Consider the following 22,788-nt stretch of genomic DNA (forward strand, 5'->3'; position numbering starts at 1 on the left):
ATCAGGATTCAAGCAAGCCGGGCCGAAGACGGCTGTAATGCCAGAAACCGGTCCCCGGAAGCTTGTTTCCTTCCCAGTGTAAGAATTGGCTTTTGTAGTTTGGTTTGCCCTGTTCCCATCATGCACTGGGACAGGAACAGACTAATTTGCATACAGCCAGGTTCTGAAACTGGGATGGTGCAATGAGCTAAAAAACGGTGTTGGATCTAGCCCTGATCTCTTGACTGGGTGAGAGTATTCTGCTTAATTCAGAGACTCTGTCCCTCACCACCCCTTGTTGTAAATAATTTTGTCCACCCTAAGCGTGGAAGGGTATACTCAGACATGAGTCCCTTGCTCATTGCACCATCAGGATTCAAGCAAGCCGGGCCGAAGACGGCTGTAATGCCAGAAACCGGTCCCCGGAAGCTTGTTTCCTTCCCAGTGTAAGAATTGGCTTTTGTAGTTTGGTTTGCCCTGTTCCCATCATGCACTGGGACAGGAACAGACTAATTTGCATACAGCCAGGTTCTGAAACTGGGATGGTGCAATGAGCTAAAAAACGGTGTTGGATCTAGCCCTGATCTCTTGACTGGGTGAGAGTATTCTGCTTAATTCAGAGACTCTGTCCCTCACCACCCCTTGTTGTAAATAGTCACCAGGAACGGAGCAAGGATTTTCAGCCGTTCAGGCAAAATCATATTTTGACTGTTGGAGCCCACCCCACACAACAGACGAGGGCAATTCTGTAGGATTTTGTAGTCCTTAGTTGGCCTTCTAGGGAGTTCTGTAGGGATGGTGCATTTCGCTTATGGAAGCGACGGATCGGGTGTCATCGGCCGTTTGGGCCCTCTTCTGGTCTCCTCTCTCCCGCCTCCCTCCCCCAGTTCCCCCACCCCCTGTTTCCCTGTTATGTATTTTTCATCTGTGTAGTCACATTAAGTGCGGTCAATGTCCATTGTAGGCGCAGGAAAGCTTGGCCCGTGCCAGGTTTTCAGGAAGCCACAGAAAATAAACCTACACACAGTGAATCTAAATTGAACACTTTTGATCGTTATGAAAATTTGACATGAATGTGTCTGCTGGGGCTACGAAAGCACCTCTGTTCATTGGGGGTAGAAACCGCCCCCCTACACCCCGCCCCCCCCACACACACACACATCACTCATGCCTCCAACACTACACTTCAACTTCTGTGGCATATCTCGCCTGGGGTGGCCAGCTGCAGATTAGGTGAGCGTTTGAACGTGTTTTGTGCGGTTTAGAATGAAACCAGTGCCGCTGGAATTCTGCGATTCGATGGATGCTGAATTGTCTGTACACTTGTGGGATTGCCGCTTGTGCCACATAATCCATCATCAGTTGCATCATTTGTAGATTTTAGCAAAGCAACATTTTTCAAGCTCAAGTGGATCAAGTAACTAAAACATGGCTGCACTTGTTGCCACGCAGTGTACGCCCCTTCAGGAAGCTTGGGATGTCCCCTTTCCGTTTACTTATTACTGTGCTTGGGAGCTAACCTGGTGCTAAAGAGGTGTCACCTTTGCCCTGACCTATTAAGCTTTGAAACAAAAGAAAGACAATAGTGAAGTAATAGTATTTGGCCCTGCCCTGCTGCATAATTCCAATTGCCATACGTGAAACTCTTTCTGGCGCTTCTGCGGGCAGTCCTCTCCCTCAAGTGGTGTAGAAAGCATGCCATGAAAGAAAACTTCCGACCGTCAACAAAAATAGCCGTAGGTCGGCTGGAGCGGGCCCCTCGCATCTCTGTTCACTGGTGCAAATGGACTTGATGCACTTATGATCAGGGCCACTGGAATTATGCGGCAAGAGAGGGCCAAATTATGCGGCAGGGTTGAGTAAATTATGCGAAAAGAAAAGCCACATTTTGCGGTGTGGTGAGGCACATTTTGTAATAGTATTACTGCATGAGTTCATCATTTTACACCGTGTAACACTGCCTGGGCATTAGTTTCACTTCATTAGTATCATTTTAAGACCGAAACTAGCAATAAGCAACAGAAAGGTGACCAGTCCAGCTTTGCAGAAGGCTTTCCACTGCGCGAAAACATGCTGCTGTATTTTTAGTAACTTTTGAACCGTTTGAGCTGGAAACTATTTTTTTTATGTTAAAATCTGCAGATATGCTGTAGCATATGGACTATGTGGGAAATGTGGCAAATCTATAATTATGCAAAAATCACCGCTGCCGCGCAATCTCATAATTCCAGTGGCGCTGCTTATAATATATGGTCCTGCCTTCCTCTTCTTTAACCCAAAGTCCAGCAAGGGCCGTGTAGTCTGCACGGTCGGTAGCATAGACGAACGGGGTGCTGCTGGCATCCGTGCTTAGAGCGCCGTTGAGTGAATGGACGCACGGTGCTAGCGTTTATACCCTGCTGTGGTGTCTAGGTGCCTTGTGCTGGCATTGGTTTGTCATTCCATGTCTACTGTTGGCCAGGCGTTGAAGCGCTTGGAGGCCTGCTTTCCACTACCTGGGAACCCACGGCTAGAGTAACCGGACTTCAGTTGTTTTTCTGCTCGGGCATTGTGCTGCAGCGTGTGAGGCGAAACGCCAAAGAATGCGCTTCTGTCTCGTGTTCAACCACGCCTGCGAGATTAAACTGCAATTTCGTTCAGTGACTGGAGAAGCCTCGCCCACGGTCTGAGTCAAAATAAACATTGCTCTTTCACTTTCCTATATTTTGTTTTGTTTAAGAGGAGGGTCCGTGCACGGTTTGCATAGAAAATGTGCCTCTTTACGCCACATAATTTGCATTTTCTTGCCGCATAACCTAGTCAATGTGCTGCATAATTCGGTCCCACCCTGCCGCATGTTTCCAGCGGCCCGGGCAGCAGGCTCTAATAATTGGTAGACACGCGAAGAGTACTCCTTGCTCCCACACTTTACAGTTTGCTCAAGCGAGAATGCGGTGAATTGATCCCAAACCTACAGGCTTCGATCTCTGAAGCTGGATCACTAGACGGGATGCACGTCCCATCGAAGCCTGGCTGCTGCACAGACTCGTGAGTGCAAGTCTGTGCGTAGTTAGTTAGATATTTTATACCAAAAACGTGTAAAAACGTAATCCATAAAATGACTACGTAAACAAGAAAGTGGGCGTCCCAGGCAGCAGCGATCTTGGAGGAGTTGTTTCCCGGAGCTGGAGAAGGGTTGGACAATGCTGCTGTTGTGCCTGCTTACAGTTGCAGAGACACGCTTTCTGTCACACCACGAGCCCCGCAGCCCTGGGCAGGAGACCGGAAGAGAGGGTCATCTTTGATGATAAATGCCCCGCCCTAACTGCGAGCGCAGTATCTGCGAATCACAAGATTGCCCTGGTTGCACGTGTGATCTGCGGCAGGGGTGCGGCTAGCGCTGGGCTGCCAGACTGTGTTGGCTCTCACCTCCAGCGGGCATCGAGGCATCCGACGGACGGAGGAGCAGCCAACCTGGAGGCAGAGAGGGCACAGGGGGACGGTGGCATGCTCAAATTCCTAAACATGACGCGTAATAAGCCGGCCAAGGAGCGGGTAAGTGTCGAATAAACAACTGTCTGTCTTCGCAAGCAAAACCTCTGTCCGTTCATTAATGGTCGGAGATTTCAGACTTGGTCGCGTGGCTCAATGAACGATTAGTTGGAAGGATGAGGAGGGGTGGTTGAATGAATCTAACTTTGGTTGAAAATGAATGAAGACTTCTAGCTAAGTGGAGAACATGGTCTCAGAGCACTCGGAAATGGTGAGTGCTCAGGTATTTATTTTAGCTTATTCACTACAACTTCACCAACCCCCAAACACGCCGATCCTTATGGAACATGCATATCCTGAAAGTTTTTAGCACAGCGCACTAATGTAGCGCCTCAAATAATTGAACACAAAACAGTAAACTTTGACCTAAAATAGGAGACAGAAAGAGAGCTCCATGGAGACTAAAGGGGGGTAAAGTTGCACCATTCGTGCTGGATTTGGAACGGTATGCTGCCACTGTTATGTGTCTATGCTGGAAAAATCAGAATATAATAAGTATGCAGTCGCTAAACCAGGAAACCATACCTTGATTCTGGATTCCACTTGACTACCTTGTGTTGTCCTGGGGAACTATTTTTGTCATTGTCTACTTTTCCTTCATCATTACATGACAGCACCTGGAAATACATCGGGTGGTGCGCCCTACTCCAAAGTAAAAGACTAATGTTTCTCCAGTATTAGGGGTGTCTTTCATAGATTCACATGCTTGAATATTCCCCGTCGTCGAAGTGGGAGTCCCACGGTACATAAAATAGCAGTATATATGCATGTATACATGAAAAATATAACTAATAAAATATACATACATATAGTGCAGTAAATTGTAAATTCCAAAAGTACCATAGAACACAATAGGCCCATTGAAAAGCCTAAGGGAGAACTCACTTTAGTAGCATATCAGAGTCATTATGTGTTGGATCACATTCCAGCCAATCAGGCTGTAGCCTCCTCTAGAACCTTCTCCTCAGAAGCCCAAGTCCTCAGATTTTCTACCGCACGTCGTGTGAAGGGAGTCTCCCTGAGCTCTGCTCAGTTTTCTTCAACTTTACCTGTTTTTTCTTCAAGAAAATGTCTTCAAACAAGAAATCTCTGTTTAAAGCCTGCCCTTCATGTGGTAAACTGCGCCTTTTCCACGAGGATCCACACAGTAAATGCATTTACTGTCTCTACCCAGACCATGAGGTGAAAAACTGTAAGTACTGTCGTACTTTCCCTCCTAAGACTCTGAGAGATAGAGAGGCCCGTCTCCTTCTGTGGCTACAGAAGTTGAGAACTTCGGAGTCTGTGGTTTCTGATGTGGAGAGCCTGTCATCTTTTGCTTCAAAGTCCTCTCAGAAGCGTGGGTCTGAGACCGAGGCTCCTTCTCCTTTTCTCAAGAAGAGGAGACTGTTGGAGTCCTCTAGGATTGTCTCCCCACAGGATTCGCTTCAGGGCACGTCTACGGGACCTGGTTCTCTGACGTCTGCGCCCAAAGCCTTACCTACCAGTAAGAAATCTGGTTTTGGCTCGTCGACGGGCTCGTCGTCGCGCCCGCCGACGTCTTCAGCGTCGACGAAATCCATTTCTACCACCTCCACGTCGACGACGACATGTTCCATGTCCACCGGCGCTACGTCGACGACGACCACCTCGTCGACGGCGACCTCGAAGGTGAGACCCATCTCTTCAGTGGTGAAGATCTCGTCGACGACCGTCAAGGATAGACCGTCGACGACGAAGCCGTCGACGCATCCATCGTCGGCGCATACACCGTCGACGAAGACCAAGCCTCCACTCAGCGCCCCGTCGACGACGAAGCCGTCGACGCATCCATCGTCGACGCATACATCGTCGACGAAGACCAAGCCTCCACCCAGCACCCCGTCGACGGGCCCGTCGACGGTGCCCCCGTCGACGACGTCTCCGTCGGCCAGCATTACTTCGTCGACGGCCTCGTCGACGACTCTCATACCGTCGACGCCTTCGTCGTCGACGGCCAAAGCTCCACTCTCGTCGACGAACAAAGCCCCGCTCCCGTCGACGGGCTCGTCGACGGGCAAGGAATCCTCGTCGACGAAGAAAATCCCGTCCAAGTCGCCTCAGGGCGTTGCTGACGGTGCCGCATTTACGCCAACGGGCTCGTTGGCGTCGCACCAACCTCTACCGAAGACGGCTTCCATCTACACAGTGGTTACTGCTTCTTCTTTGCGGACCATACCACTCATCCAACTGAGTCCTGTGAGGAGTGGTGCTCGTCTTCCAGACAAATTATTCCAGTCTGGTGAGGAAGAATCCGGAAACGATTCGGAAGTGGAAGGATTATTTAAACAGGCAACAAGTCCTTCGGATTTGAACATTAAGTGCCAGGAATATAGTGACGAGGGTGAGGTGTTGGACAATGTCGAAGATGGGACTGACTTGTTTCCTGTTGATACGTCCGAACCGGTGCCTTCAGAGCCTGTTACCCAGATACCTCTGTCCTTGGTGATGAACCTTCAGCACATGCTGGATGATTATAACCGCAGGTTTCCATCTTCTACTCCTGCTTCTCCAGCACCACTGCCTCCTCCGCAGCCTCAACCGCAACTTCCTCAGGCACCTACACCAGTTTCACCGGCTTCACCGGATGGTACTCGCCCTGACACTGGAGATGAGGATCCGGATCCTCACGACACAGATGACGACGACAATGACGCCGGCATGGATGAGTGGGACGATTATAGGGCTCAAACACCTTCCACTCCGCCCACCTCACCTCTACATTCGCCCCCAGTGGACATGGCACATTTCCACAATTTGATGATCCGGGCTACAAAACGGTTTCATCTCAAAGTCGAACAACAACAGCATGAAAGTGATTGCTTTCTATATGACTTTAAAGACATCTCACAGAGGCAATCCCACACTATACCAATCGTGGAATATATTTGGAAGGAAGGCCTTAAATTGATGGAACGTCCCAATTCTGTTCCTGCGGTCTTACCCAGATTGGACAGGAAATACAAAGCACCGGCGTCTTCTCCGGCCTGCTTAGTGTCTCAACCGAAGGCAGATTCGGTAATTACTCAGGCTGCGCAAAAAAGATCGCGCAATCCTGCTACGCCACTCACGTCTCCTCCTGATCAGGAAGGCCGCAAATTGGATTCCATAGGGAAGAAATTCACGACCATGGCGGCTACTACAGTGAGGGCGGCAAACACTCTGGCTATACTGGGCCGTTATGACCGCCAGATGTGGTCCGAGATTGCTGCATTGATTCCTCAGCTGCCTGAGGCTATCCGGACAGAAGCACAGGCGATTATTCACGAGGGAGAGTTGATTTCTTCCGAAATCATTGAGTGTGCACTCGATATTTCCTCCACGGGATTTCGACAATTGGCGGGGGCTGCAGTCTTGAGGCGTCAAGGCTGGCTGCGCTCTACCACTTTCCGTCCTGAAGTACAGGCAAGAGTCCTAGATTTGCCTTATAACGGAGAATTATTATTTGGAAAACATGTGGATGATGCCCTTGAGGCAATAAAAAAGGACACTGACACTGCGAAATCCCTGGCAAGCCTACAATACAAGAAACGGCCTTTTCGGGGTGCACGGGGTAGGGGCGGAGGCTCCTCTACTTTTCGTGGCTCCAGTCAATATCGTTCATTCAACACCTACAACGATAACAGACAGCGGGGTGCCTATCAATCTCAAACTCGACAATCCACCTCCAGGCCTTACCAAAGGAAATCCACTTATAGAGGTGGATCAAACACCAAAAAGCAGTGACTGCCTCAGACCCTTCCTTTTGCCGACCGTACATCTTGGAGGTCGCATCTCGAAATACTTTTACAAATGGTCTACAATCACCTCCGACCAATGGGTCCTGGACGTTATATCCAAAGGACATACCCTGGAATTCACAAAATTTCCACCCAATCATCCACCTGCGGGGCCACCACCCCCTCATTTCAAGGACCTTCTGGCCCAGGTGAATTTAATGATCAAAAAAGGAGCCATCGAACTAGTGCCGCAAGGTCAACGCGGCAAGGGGTTCTATTCCCGCTTTTTCTTGGTCAAGAAGAAGTCGAGGGAATGGCGTCCAATATTGGATCTACGAGCTCTAAACAAATTTCTAATTTCAAAAACTTTTCAGATGTTAACCCTGATCCAAATTCTGAATTTTCTCAATCCAAGCGAGTTCTATTCCACAATCGACCTTCAGGACGCTTACTTCCATGTGCCAATCCACCCCAGACACAGGAAGTATCTCCGCTTCACGGTCGGACAGCTACACTTCCAATTCAAAGTCCTGCCATTCGGCCTCCGCTCGGCACCAAGGGTTTTTACCAAGATCTTGGCCCCCGTAGCTGCCTTCCTACGTCTCCAAGGTATCCAATTTTACCCATACCTGGACGACTGCCTCATCAAGGCAAACACTTTTCACCAGACGGAGCAGCACACTCAAGTTTGCGTCTCCCTTTTCCACGCCTTGGGGCTTTCAATCAATTGCCAGAAGTCACACTTTCAACCTTCGCAACGCAGAAATTTTCTCGGGGCCTTGCTAGATTCTCGGCAGGGAAAAGTGTACGTTTCCCGGGAAAGACAGGACCGCATGTTAATGATGGTGCGCTCCCTCCAATCAAAACTGTCCGTTTCTGTCCGAATGTTCAAATCATTCCTTGGCATGGCATCCTCGTGCATCCACCTCATTCCAAATTGCAGATTGCACATGAGGACTCTCCAGGAGGAACTGGACAGGCAGTGGAAACAGGTGTCAGGGTCCTTCGAGGACAAGGTCCTTTTAACACCTCGCATACAGAAAGCGCTGGAGTGGTGGGCTCACCCTCCACACATATCTGCAGGCCGTTCATTCCAGGACGAACCCCCAACTCTGACGCTTACAACAGACGCGTCTCTCGAAGGCTGGGGAGCGCATCTCGACGGCATGTCTGTGAAAGGGAAGTGGACAGCAATACAACGAACTTGGCACATCAATCGTCTGGAACTCTTGGCGATTTTCTTAGCCCTCAAATCTTTCCAGAGGTTAGTGCGGGGACACACTTTGCTGGTGAGGACGGACAACACCACCAGCATGCACTACCTCAACAAGCAGGGCGGCACGAGGTCTCTTCCACTTTCTCAACTAGCACAAGAAATATGGGATTGGGCGATCCAACGTCAAATTCATCTCACAGCCATTCATGTGCCAGGTGTGACCAATGTTCTGGCGGATTCACTCAGCCGAGCGTCATCAGACAATCACGAGTGGGAACTCAATCAGCCCACGATCGAGTACATCTTCCGGCGGTGGGGCCAGCCACGGATGGATCTTTTCGCGACTGCTGTCAACAAGAAATGCCCACGCTTTGCAAGTCGGCATCCCCACAGAGAGTCGAGCGGGAATGCATTTTCGATCGATTGGTCGAACGATTTCATCTATGCTTTCCCTCCACTTCCTCTGATCCCTCGTTTGTTACACAGGATGAGGTTCCAACCTTGTCGCATCATCCTGATCGCACCCAAGTGGCCGAGACGTCCATGGTTCACGGACCTGCTCCTCTTCTCGCAGTCCGATCCGTTGCCACTCCATCCTCTGCCGCACCTCCTCACGATGCAGCAGGGACAAATTTGTCATCCGGATCCAGCATACCTTCAACTCCATGCCTGGAACCTGAGTACAATGAATTTGCACGATTAACTATTGACAAGGACTGCAGGGAGGTATTAGCGCGGGCTCGCGCTCCCTCCACCATAAAAACGTACCAACTCAAGTGGAAACGTTTCTGTGTCTGGTGCCGCACCAAGGATTTGGACCCAATGACTGCAAAACCTGAACAAATTTTACCTTTCTTTTTATCCCTGGCAAAATCAGGTCTGTCCCACTCAACTCTTAAAGTGTTTCTGGCGGCGATTTCCCGTTTCCGCCATGATGGTTCCACATCTTTATGTTCTTCAAGGATCATTAAACAATTTTACAAGGGCCTTTTTAGGATGTTTCCACCTATCCGTCGCCCTCCGCCTGCCTGGCGTTTAAATTTGGTCTTGTCTCAACTACTTCTACCACCATTTGAACCTATTCACTCGGCAACTCTTAAATTTCTCACGTGGAAAGTTGCTCTTTTACTCGCCTTAACGTCCTCAAGACGTGTCAGTGACATCCAGGCGTTTACCATACAGCCTCCTTTCCTAAAATTCTCCAAAGAGGCTGTGACATTACGAACTAATCCTAAGTTCATCCCGAAGGTTCCCAGTGACTTTCATCTCAACGAACCTGTAATTCTGAAAACTTTCTTTCCTGCTCCGCAAACTCCAGCTGAGCGGTCATTGCATTCATTAGATTTGAAACGTTGTCTCAAATTCTACATTCAACGAACTGCACCTATCAGAAAATCTGATCAATTGTTTGTGGCATATGGTCCAACTTGCAAAGGACAACCTGTTACCAAGCAGACTATAACCAGGTGGATCTCCTCTACCATATCCTTCTGCCACCAACGGGCTGGAAAGCCCCTTTCTGCTCCTGTTCGAGCTCATTCAACTAGAGCAGTGTCTACTTCGGCTGCCCTTTTTGCGGGGGTACCCTTACGCCAGATCTGCAGAGCTGCTACTTGGTCGAGCAGCCATACTTTTACTAAGCACTACTGCCTGCAATCAACAGACGCCGCGGATGCGGCAGTGGGTCAAGCGGTGCTGCGGAATCTTTTCCAGTAAAGGTGAGCCTCTGTTGCTACCCGCCTCCAGTCATAAAGGTTTTGTTTTCTAGTAATAATGTTTTGGTATTTATTGCTTATTACCATATATATTTACCTTCTTTGCTTGATGTATTACCTTTATGACTTATGTGATCATTTACTGCTTTCTACTCTATTCAAGCATGTGAATCTATGAAAGACACCCCTAATACTGGAGAAGAACTATAGTTACTTACCTGTAAACTGTGGTTCTCCAGTATTGGTGTCTTTCATAGATTCACATGCGACCCTCCCATCCTCCCCTCAGAGGCTCTCTTCTCCTCAGGCACTTTTACTTACTCTGTGCTACGAAAATCTGAGGACTTGGGCTTCTGAGGAGAAGGTTCTAGAGGAGGCTACAGCCTGATTGGCTGGAATGTGATCCAACACATAATGACTCTGATATGCTACTAAAGTGAGTTCTCCCTTAGGCTTTTCAATGGGCCTATTGTGTTCTATGGTACTTTTGGAATTTACAATTTACTGCACTATATGTATGTATATTTTATTAGTTATATTTTTCATGTATACATGCATATATACTGCTATTTTATGTACCGTGGGACTCCCACTTCGACGACGGGGAATATTCAAGCATGTGAATCTATGAAAGACACCAATACTGGAGAACCACAGTTTACAGGTAAGTAACTATAGTTCTTCTCCTTCATAGGCCACGCATAGGGGACAAAAGACAACCCCCTCTCCTCTCTGTGTACTAATAGCACCGCTTCCAAGTCTATGATAACAATATATCACGTATAGCAATTACCACCCCAGCAACTTAATATGTGTTGCAACGCTCGCATTATGAAGAAACGCACTGTTTGGTCTTAACCGGGACTCCCCGGGCACAGGAACAGCAGACCCCGTCCCCCCCCGCCCCCTGAAGCCCCGTGGGTCCGCGCGGCGTGTGGTGACACTGCGGGAGTAAGCCACCAACCAAATGCAAAGCCAAATGGTGTAGGCACGAGTGCGGGCTGAAAACCATTTGTTTGTAAAGTGTCAAAGCGCTGCAGGTAGGTAATGTGGCCAGCCGGCCCGTCAGCCACAAAACCTGCCCCCCTCAGCTACTGCAACCCGGACTGGGCTACTGTCTCATCACAAACCGGTGAATAATAACAGTTAACGAAGAAAAAACAAAAGCCACTGTCTGCTGACAGTGAATTGGTAGGAACAGGACTTTAAGTGGGCCGGGTCTCACCGGTTCTGAGCACCGGCAGTTTTTAAAGAGGGCCTCAAAACAGGGCTCTGTTTTGTGCCCTGGCCCACACAGCAGTGGTAGAAGGCACATCCTTGCGCCCGTGCTCACACTGCTCACTTCTCACTAGTGGAGAGGTTACGTCATGACGTCATGCCACGTTAGCGTTGTAGGAGAAGAGAAATCATTTAAAGAGAGTCATTTTCTCTCTGGATTTCCCTTCTCTTCCTGAAACTCAGGAACAGCAACATAGTCCAGATGTCACCAGGGCTTTAAGTAGAAGCGTTTTCAATAATATATACAAGCCATAGTTGCTGCTTATTTATCTTATGCAACTAGCAACCAGTGACAAAGCCAATAGTCCTGACTTGTTGTATCCTATATCTGAATGCAATGACAGAAACCGCAAAATACGTGTCGGACGGCACACAATGCTTAGCACAGATTTTTAGCTTGTGTGTTTTTAAACCACGCCCTTAATTAAATTGGCCACGGCCGTTTGAGAGACCCCCACCATCCACCCTCTGGATGCAGTGACAGAAACAGCAAAATACATGTCGGACGGCACACTATGCTTAGCACAGATTTTTAGCTTATGTGATTTTAAGCCACGCCTTTAAATACATTGGCCGCGCCCCTTTGAGGGGACCCCCCCCAGATATGCCAAAGTCCCTAGTAGCATCTGACCGTTGCACTTTGTAGACTTTGAAAAGTAATGGCTGGATCTTCACAGTGCGCCCCTGTCTGTCCTGACACCATGGTTCTCACCTGGATGGAAACCGAAGGTGAGCATCTTGGAAGACTCTGGACCCCTCCCGTCGGCATCGCTTCTTCCCAGGGTCAAAGTGGGCTCTTCGTCCAAGGGTCATTTTAAGCAGTGTTGAAGGGAGCTTGCCAGATTAATATGCTGCTTTTTATCGAGACTAGGTTATTATACACAGTTAGACATGCCTCTTTTCTTTACAATCAGATTTGTTGTGTCATTTGTGTATATAAAGGGCTTCCCTTAGATTTTTTTAAAACAAAATCAAGGTATGATTAATCATCTTTATGTTGCTGCTCTACAAGTCTGTCTGCCCACAATGTTTCTAATGCAGCACACGTGATGGTGCAGTGTGGTAGCATCAGTATTTATGATGTCTTCGTTTCACAGTAAACATTTTCCTGGCTTTCTTTGCTGGAAGTGGGGCTTGTTTTCTTATTTTCAATGAGCTGTTCTATATTGTTTCATTGTATTAATTGCTAATTTAAACCATCCATGTAGGCTTATAAAAGACAGAATGTGAGAAAACCTGGTTTCCATTGTGTTAGTGTAGCCTTCTCGCCTTCTCTCTCCCTTGTTTGACTGTTTAGAAATGTACAAAATCGGTGTACAGGGGTTTCTGTAGGGTGTGACAGATGTGATGTAGCCAACGTGATTTTAGGAAGTGTTCGCTAGTCCAAAGGCTGAGAAATGTTTTTAGGTAGACTTTCAATGCAGGATTTTGCCTCAGCCGACCCCATATCAAAGATTCACTGTTTTGTATTCCCAGCACAGCCCTTCCTGCCTCATCGGTGTTCCCGTGCCAAGACATATTAAAGACTACAGAAAGCAATTCTCCATCTTTAGTAGTCCTTTTACTTTTCTGAAACCCCACAGGTCGGCGCCTTATGTGTATGTAGCCAGCGCTTTCATTCTGTAGGCTTCAAAAGCGGCTTCTAGCAATCGTCTACCTCATTTATTTAAAAAATGTAGGACGGGCCTGAATTCTGGCTAACATATTTGCTTTTTGCACCTGGCTTCCCTATGACAAGTACCTGTCAATACGTATTCCGAGTGCTTAATTTAAGCCTGTGGAAGCCTCTGGCACACATTTTTGGGGTCCAACTCTTATTTCTCCTCATCAGACATTTCCATAGAGTAAGAGAGCGAAAAACACACACAGAGGAAAGAAGGAGGAAGAGCGAGGCGGAAAAAATGCCACAAAGGGACAAAGCAGGTTCCTGCAGTAGTGAGATAAAGAGCCAGGAGTGTCTGTCAGTTGATCAAAGAGGCCTGAGGTGGATTCAAGACGACACAGCCTTGGTATTCGCCATGCAGCCTTTAGTAAGGTTTTTTGGACTTATAGTAGGATGTGAAGGCTCTCAGTAGGAGTTGCATTACTAGCTCAGTCCATGCCTGGAGATAGGTATCATCAGCTAATAATAGTATTGGCATTTTCTCTCCTCTCATTACTGGTATGTCCACGTTCTGCTTCAGTAGAAGTTTACTCACCTCATTTATAAACAGTTTAAATAAAATGGTTGAAGTTCACAGCCTTGCCTGTCTCCAGTTTGGACCTCGACATCAGATGTGCATTCCAATTCTTACCTGTACCCGACCGTAGCTGTATTCGTCCACTGGAGGCGATACAGGGCGGCAAGGAGATTTTCTGGCAACCCTTGTTCTTTCAGTAGAGCCCGGAGGATGGCTCTGTCAACTGAATCAAATTCTGTTTTTGATCTTTGAAGTCCATGCACAGAGTAGATTTTTTGAACATCACATGTTTAATGCCTGTGAAGTAAAGTCTCATTGATCAGTCTACAGTCCGCACTCCTTTCTTGAACCCTGCTTGGTAGTTAGGCGAAATATTCTTGTTTCCCGCCCAGCTTTAGATGCAGTTGGGAAGAAATTTGCCATGGATTTTCCCTGCGCCGTGCAGCAGGGAGATTGGGCGATAGTTTTAAGGATCCCCACAATAACCTTTTTTGCAAATTGTAACTGTAATTGCATTTCTCAAGGAAGATGGAAGTTCTTCATGTTTCCAAATAGGGATAAATGCTGTTTTCAGGATTGGAGTCCAATTGGATACATTTGTTGTGGAAAACGTCTGCGCACATTCTTTCGGGAACTGGTGGTTTTAAGTCTGCCAGTTTATCGCTTCAATAACCTCTTTCTTTAAATGCAGGTACTAGGATCTTTTTTATTCCTAACCTTAGGTAGTTTTATATGAAATGCGTTAGTCAAACCTCATCGGATCAGAGTCAATGACTTTCTTGTATAAGGATGAAAAGTGCTTGATCCATTCGGCTGAACTGACTCCCGCTACCAGCGTCGATTAGGGACTATCGCAGCCCCATCTAACCAGTTCCTAAAATTTCCTAAAGTTCTTTGATTTCAAGGAATTTTGGAGTCCTTTCAAGGCCTACTTTTGACGCTGCCTCTTTTTGAGTTCCATTAACCATTTTCTAGTATTGCCGTAGACCTCTGAGAGACTCTTATCCCATTGAGCTCAAGTGTTTAGTTTTTAGTGAGATCATTAAGTTCTGTTTTTGCCTTAGGCATTCGTCATCAAACACTCTGTGTAGGTTGCCCATGTTTTGTAAATGTTTTACACACATCATCTTTGATGAGGCTAGATGAAGTTGTATTTAATTGAGCCTCAAAACTGTAAATTGCACCTTTATTGGGTGTGGTCGCCATTTTAAGGATTTCCTGTTATTTCTATTTCCAGTGCTCACTTACTTAATGATTGCATAACTCATAACGTTTTCCTTTCCATCTACTGATTTTTCAGTTGTCTTTAAGTGCCACATTGCCATAAGCCAGATATCGGTCGGTCTATCAAATTAGATTTAACGCCACTCAGGAGGAATTGTCAGTTAATGGGTTGTGATCAAGTCATTCAGTAATGCTGTCGGTAGCAAGGTTCTGTGACTCTAAGTATAGTAGCAAACAATCAATTAGGCTTGCACGATTGCCAGTCCTAAAGGTTTCCTTTCCTGGCACGTCCAATGTGGTGCGTCCATTTTGGTAACAAAGGTGCCCACAGCCGATAGTGTGATGCCATTTTGACCTAAATGAATCCTGAGGTCATTGTGTGCAAACTTTAGGTTGTACGATAGACTTCTCATTGCCTACCTCACGCTCCTTCATCGTAGGCTGCTTTTTGGTATTAAAAACACCACAAAGAAGAATTAGGTTAATTAAGGTTCTCCTTCTTGCTTAGGTGTCTCACTTTATTGTTTTTTGTCTTGATTATGATCAGTTCTAATTCCTGCATCAGAGAGATTCGGTTACTTGATTGACTGGAGGGAGTTATTAGTTGAAGATATCAAATGAACATGCGTCGATTTTTAGCATTAGATATTGTACACCGTTACCAGTTTTAGTACTTTTTTTGTATTTTAACTGTAAGTCATGTGGGACCTAGATAAATAGTCTGCCCTTGGGCCTTGTTCGGCTTAATCTCTGGAATACAATGGTAAGTATAGCCTTCCAATTAAATTATTTGTTGGCCAGGTTTTTGTAGCATATACCATAGGATTATAAAAAGGTGACACAATCTTTGTCATCTTTTTTAAAGCCGGCAATATTCCAACTAAGCACTGAGCATGATAGTAAACCAGGCTCATTTAGGAATGTTTCCTATGGCTTATGTTTTTGATGACTCCGATTTGCTGGTAGCCAGCTCCAGTCCTCGTTGGTGGACAGCGCTAATGGCTGTGCAGTGCTGTTTGGACCCAAAGTTTCTTTATTTCTGTTGCTTTGGTGAATTTTGATCTTCCGGTTATATAGATCATCATGTAATAAAAAGTTTGCAATAAAGCCACAAACTTATCTGTAGGCATTAGGAATGTTGTGTTTTGCACTTCGGTGTTTCCATTTCGAGGGCTTCTAGAATCCCTGAGTAAGGCTCTGCTCTTACTGTAGCGATTGTTAACTTTCAGTTCTCTAGTGTTTCATTGTAGGCCAAGATAATTTTTGTCAGGTTCCAGCTGGTCCACAGTAACTCTGGGGACTGTCTTTGGTCCAGCTATGGTACAAAAATCATATAGTTAGCAAATGTTAAAAGAGAAGGGCTCCAGGCGTGGCAGAGAACTGTTTAATTGTAATATGTTTTTAACCGCATGCGCGCTAGCGGTTTTTACGCTGCGCGCTGCGATTTGAAAAAAGCCGCGTTATGACGAGCTCAGCCCGTCATCAGCGTGCGAGCGGCACAACTCATGACGAGCTCAGCTCGTCATGAGCGTCGAAGCGGTTAATGGTCAAGATGTCATGATGGTTCCTGAAAAGATACCTTGGGGTAAAAGATGATGTTTGATCTAGCCTCTCCAAGAATGCCAGGGGCATTAGTGCTTCTGCTACTCCGCATGATTTGCCAATGTTCTCAACTTTTAGTCTTTCCCTGGAAATGTTCTTGTCCGTGTAATTGCATTTGCCTTCTCTTCCTACGTTATTAGGGATTTCTACTGATCCACGTGGCTAATTTTAAAACTGACCCTTTTTGGTTTTCGCAACTTGCATATATTCTGTTAATTGGGTTAATTGACTTTTCGTGTTCCTTCAGCGGGTAGCCCAGATTTGTTATTATTTGTTGTGATTCAGTTTAACCATGTTAGGGTTCTGCTGTTGCAGTTAAAGATGATATTGTTGAAGGTAATACGTTGTTTGCTTTGCAGAGAGTTGTCATTGACACAGGATAATTTTTTGAAGATGGAGCAGATGTGCTGGTGCAGTCTGTATTCGGTTGAGTCGATCTGGATCACTTTATCGTATTGAGTCTAAACTGGGAGGAATCCTATGGCCATTTTTATCGTACTTCTCAGTAGCTGGCTTGCCTAGTGATTTTTGTTGAGTTATGGGGAGAGGGGTTGGCCTAACGGCTAAGGCGCTCGACCTCGGACCTGGGGATCTGGGTTCGAGTCTCGGTAACGACGCCAAAAACCCCCTGTGATTCTGGGCAAATCACTTAATCTCCCCGTGCCTAAAATGAAAGTGTGTCCTCATGTAACGTAACTGGTGCTATGTAAAGCGCTCTGATAACTGATTCGGTTCGGTTCTAGTTCGCGCTATATAAAACTCTGCAAAAAAAAAAAAAAAATTGTGCTGCTCTTGCAATCTAATAATATTCATTGAATAACATTGGTGTGTTGCATTTTTTCAATGATTCCACCACTGTCTTTTCTCTTATTCCCATTCTTTTGTCGATGGCAGAAATGTGAGTTGCCAGTTCTTTCACGACCATAGTTTGGTCATCTAACTACGTTGACTGCGAAGTCAAAGGACCCGCTAATACATCCAGAGTCTCACACATTGTCCTCATTAGTGAGAGGATCAGCAGGACAGGTGGAGTTTCTGGTATCGAATTATTTTGCTTACACATGTTTATTTTACCTTGGGGTATGCTTGTGTTGACAGAACCCTTTAGGTGGCTGTTCAACATGGCAGTAGTGAATAAAGTGCTGCAGTAAGGAATGCAGGTATCTATTATAGCCTGGTCCTCTAAGTCCACATCGATTACGTTATTTATTCCTTATGATTGATCACCAAGCGAGAGGACACTGACAAGGCTACATTTCAGGTTCCCCTCCCTAGATTGGACCAAGAAATGCTCCAGGGCAAAATGGGAGACTTATTCCGTTCTAGAGGTGCCTTGTGAATATCGGCCATGATTGTATCAAACTCCGTTACATGGCTGGCGGGCCCAGAGAGTCTAATGGAAGGTCTTGACGGCAGCAGACGTAGTGTTATGTTTGTCCAGATTGATTCAACCTCAGTATTTTTCTTGGATTATTTTTATGGAATTTGGTGTAAAAGGGCTCCTTCACATTTACCTGGTGTTCCGTGGGCTGTCAGTGCTGCTGTTGTCTTGTGTGCCGTTATGGCTGACCTTTAAAAAAAAAAACAATTAATAGTCCGTTCTTGTGTTTAATGATGGGGTTTTGGATTTAGATGCAGAGGACACAGTTTGGGGTCCGGGCCGCTTCACTTCCCTGTGAAGCTTCTCTTTTAGTGGGCCAGGCCCGACAAAAGCAGCGCAGGCGGCTACAAAAATGACTTCCCCGTTGGCTGGGACCGACTCTTCCGTGGAAGCTTTCTTGCTTCGCTGTAATTGCAAAGGGAGATAAGGACTCTTCTTTTGACCCTCCTGCTTCTACCAAGGTTTGCGTTTTTAATTTTGTAGATCTCATGGTGTTTGCATGCAACACTGATTACAATCTGACGGGGAGCTGTGTACTTCTCCTGTTTCTTATCTCATGACTAATTTCTGACCTAGATATGACATCCAGGTGAAGTTAAGACATTGTGTCTCCATGCTTCTGGGTTTATTCCCTTAGGGCCTGATGGGGTCACACTGTAGCTCTGGGCCGGGTCAGCTTGAGCTGGCTTTCACTCATTTCCCTGATTTTACAGGTTAAGCATACACAATGTAGCAGACAGGTTGGGTTCGCTTTTGCATATTGTGCAGATTAGAATGTACAGATTGTAGCAGCTTTGGTGACTCAGAACCAGCTTTGTCAGTAGCAGTGGTTAGCGGTATGTAAAGAATGTAGGCAGCCCGGGGTAGCCCAATGCTATATTCTTACTGAACTTGTTTACTGGTAACAGGAGTGAGCAAAATGTTCAGGGAAGTTGGCCGTGGCCCAGTCACAGTCACAAGTCACAGTCACAAGCAGTCAGTCAGGCTAACAAACCATAGAAACAATTGAATGCAACAGCCAGCCAACCATACGTCAAAACGCAGGTACACCTCTCTTTTTTAAGTTATTATTATAATCTTATGGAAAAGAGACTTAAAGGGCCTTCCGAGGTGATCCACCCTTGTGGTGTGAAGGGAAAGCACAATTCCTATCAAAGAGAGCAGTTTGTGACCAGTGTGCAGTTGGTCTGTTTATTGTGCATAGTCCAAGTCATAGTTGTGGGAGTAGTTTCCCTAGAGTAGCAAGACTGGCTCCCCGCTTTCACGTAAAGTGAAAGAAAATGACTCTCCCAGGTCACCACTTCTAGTGGAAAGCCAGTGGAAGAACCTGCACTGCCCCAGGAGAGCTGGTGTACTCTGTGCAGCCTCCATGCATAGCCCCCGGCTGCACACGAGAGCTCTGCACTAGCGAAGAATGAGCCCAGATGGCAGAACATCATCCACGGTTGAGCAGAAGAACATTTCTCCCCCAGGGTAGACAACAAGGACATTGAGTTTTAAATATCGTGTAAGCAAAATATAGGAGCAAGAATATCAACTGTCAATTATTATGAACGTATATATATATATATATATATATATATATATATATATATATGTGTGTGTGTGTGTGTGTGTGTGTACCTTGAGGAAATGTATATCTTCTAGGTGCATAGATTTGGAATTAAGAGTAGTAAATCTTTTCTTTTCTACATGTGCACTTAACTGCATAAAATATTGGGGAGCCAGTTTTTTGACTTTGATATTTCGGTAGCGCAATAGTTTTGTGCTTTGATTGTCTGTTGCACAACTGCAGCAAATTCGAAACATCAGCCTGCACCTCTGTTGGTGCTACAGATGAATTCAGCAACTGACTGTAAAGGTAAGAAGCTGAATGAGTTATAGTATAGCAGAGCTATGCAACCGAGGTACAGGACTGCTGTATTCATGCCAAACTTCCTGGATTCACATTGGTTATATAATGAGTGCCATTTAGATTGGTTGTATATACCCGTGTTTTGTGGCTACGCAGCATGGATCTGGCCATGCTTGACCTACATTGGACACCCTTGTACATCAGTTGGCTGTTTGGAGAAGGCGAATGGGCTGAACTGTCGAGCATCAGTTCGACACACCATAATCACCCTACTTCTGGTGTGGAAGGGGATGTGGGGTGTTCTCCAAATGCGACATGGCTCACCCACAAAAGTATGGCCAACTGTGTCTGCCCTTAATTCCTTTCCCTGAGAATTGCCCTCAGGAATTGAAAATACCTATTAAACCATAAGGTGATTGCTCATAATAATGTCACTGGTCACTTTTATTTATGGTTTTGGTCCTATGCTACCGTAAGCAGAGAGAACAAGCATTTACAATGCAATGGTTTCGCCTTTTGAAAAGTTTGAGCTATTGGCATTGTAAATGACAACATTTGTATTTATGTGTTGGTTTTGAAAACAGATAAATAAATGGCATTGTCATTTACAATGTCAATAGTTTAATCTCTGGCAAATGCCACACAAAAACACACAGACCCCACACATACACAGACCCACACACACACACCAACAGAGCCCCACCCACACACCTGTCAGTTGGCTGTTTATTATTCTGCATCTTCCCCCGCCCTGAATTGACCCACTGCACATTTTTACCGACCTAGAAAAGATGAGAGCCAGACTTTACCCGGCGGCTGTATGAACATGTGACGGACAAGGTCCCGGATCTCTGCAGCAGGCGCTGCACCCACTCATCTACTGCATGTTATTAACTTCTCCCGAATCAGTAAAAAGCTGCAACTGTGTGCAGTGGGATATCATAGTAAGCATCAAAGATACGCCAAGCGGTGCATTACGTCACTGGCAGCTACTCCGAGTCCTCTCTCAACAGAAGCAAGAACGGAATAATGTCCCTGCATTCAAACAACACGTAGGAGTATCGTTAGTGCATGGCCGCCTACCTCCACCACCCCTCCTGTGCCACCCTCGCCCCTCCCCCAGCGCATGATGTATTCACTGGGCTACAGATTCCATTCCCTTCAGGGCCGTCTCAGATTTTCATCCCTCTGAGGCCGATGATATGAACATTATTTAGTGGCCTAATAGTTCCCACCTGTTGCCTGTAGCACTATCAAACGACAAATCGGTGGCGTTTAAACTTGTACATGAACAACATGTTCGTTAAATACCATGTTTCGAAGAGCACCACAAACACATGCAGGTGACGTGATGGTGAAAGAGCGCGCGCGGTGGCAGCCCGTCACATACCTGGCCTCCTTTCTGCGTGGCCCACGCCGTATCCAGTGTGACCCACATAACATGGGTAAAAGCAGTTCTTCCACGGGTGGTGATAGCGCGTGCTAGTGCCACTTGCAAGGCGCCCGAGACGATAAAGTGCAACAGACAACGGGAGGGGGGGGGCGGGAACGTGCACACGGACAGCGGGAGGGGGGGGGGCGAAAACTGGATAAAAAAATATTTTAAAATGCCGCTTACCTGCAAATAGGCCGGGAAAACCTTCCTTACCTGATCGCTTCGTGGGAACTTAAATCTTGCAGTCAACTCCAGCAACAGACACTTCTAAAAAGAACAAAACAGGCCGACACGAAAAAAAAAAAAACACGCCCACCGCCGCATGACGTTGTCAGGAGGGGCAGGATGAGTAAAAATGGCCGGAACGCCCCCGAATCTGGTCCGGCCATGACGGACAGATCTCTGTTCCAATGGCTAGCCTCCATTTATGGAGCTAGCCAATGGAACAGAGGGCGGATTCCAAAGCCACTCTACTGTTCTCATTAGGTTTTCACCTGCGTGAAAAGCCTGCGCAGTGCGCAGGCTTTCACTTAGGCGAAACCTAAAAAGAGCATAACAAAGATTGTACACATTGCTAAGGCACAATTTAAACAAGCATCTGCAATGCAATATGTCTCACATTTACGCAAGTTTGAGCTATTGGCATTGTAAATGACAATGCCTTGTATTTATGTTTTCGTTTTTAAAACTTAAAAGCTATTTTTATTTACCATGCCAATAGCTTAAACTCTTGCAAATACGAGACCTATTGCATTCCAAATTCTTGAAGGCATCGCTGAGTTGCTCCCTTCTGTCTCCCATGGCCCCTGAAGAGCTCCCTGTTAGCTACGAGTTACATAAACAAGCCAATGGTTACAACTGCGCACGAGAGACCCTCCTGCATAAGAGAAACTCCTTAAAGAAAATAATGCTTACAGACTAAAGAAGATGTACCGTGTAACAACCAAAGTAAAAGGGCTAGTCCGCATGGGAGGTTATGAATGAATATAAGGCAGCACTATGGAGGGACTAAGAAGCCTAATAACGAATCAGAAGCCAGCATTTACGAAGGGCAATGACACAGGCCAGTGACCAATATGAGTGGAGAGTGGGCGGGGCTTCAAGTACGTACTCCAGTACAGCATGCCTCGTTCGACCTAAAAATACAAGTCTTGCTCAATTTTGCATCCAACACCAAAAGTCAGAGGAAAAGGGGAGACGTAGAATTTGCACCCAATCTGTTTTTTGGTCATTTTGACTGGTCCTCAATACTAAATCATAAAACCTTTCAATCATTTAATTATTTTCCAACTCTAGTTGTGTCTGTACTTTTTTTCTTAAACTTTAATGGATAAAGTTGACACTTGACTGGATGAGCTGTCCATGCTGGGTACTGTGAAACTGTTGTAAAGTACGCAAAAAGATAGTCATAGATCTTATGGATGCTATAAGGATTGCTCGGTCCTTGGTGGGGACCCTTCTCCCATAAGGAGCAGGTATTGCTACTATGAAAGCTGGAAACTAGTGCCATGAATTCTTATTGCAACCCCTGACTTGAACATATTGTGCGATCTAGCCAAGTGAAAATATTCCAGCAATTAGATTTGGGAGTTGGGTTTTGCTATGGTTTACAGTTGACCTCGCTATGTTGCTGCCATGAACTGATGTGGACAGGT

At 46.3% G+C, this 22,788-nt stretch overlaps 1 protein-coding gene across 9 annotated transcripts in view; it reads left to right on the top strand.

Moving 5' to 3' along the window:
- The window catches only part of KALRN (kalirin RhoGEF kinase), a 1,598,314-nt gene that overhangs the window by 1,186,788 nt on the left and 388,738 nt on the right, over positions 1–22,788 (top strand). The window contains exon 1 of one of the 9 annotated variants that reach the window (XM_078682049.1): positions 3,298–3,513. The exons of 7 other annotated variants lie outside the window; for them this stretch is intronic. In XM_078682049.1, coding sequence (XP_078538175.1) covers positions 3,466–3,513 — 48 coding nt within the window. In that variant the 5' untranslated portion in view covers positions 3,298–3,465. Of the gene's footprint in view, positions 1–3,297; positions 3,514–22,788 lie in introns of those variants that run through there. One more of the 9 variants, XM_078682050.1, reaches the window with a different exon arrangement.

Source organism: Lissotriton helveticus, chromosome 3_1 (assembly GCF_964261635.1).
Source record: "Lissotriton helveticus chromosome 3_1, aLisHel1.1, whole genome shotgun sequence".
In the NCBI taxonomy this organism is placed as follows: Eukaryota; Metazoa; Chordata; class Amphibia; order Caudata; family Salamandridae; genus Lissotriton; species Lissotriton helveticus.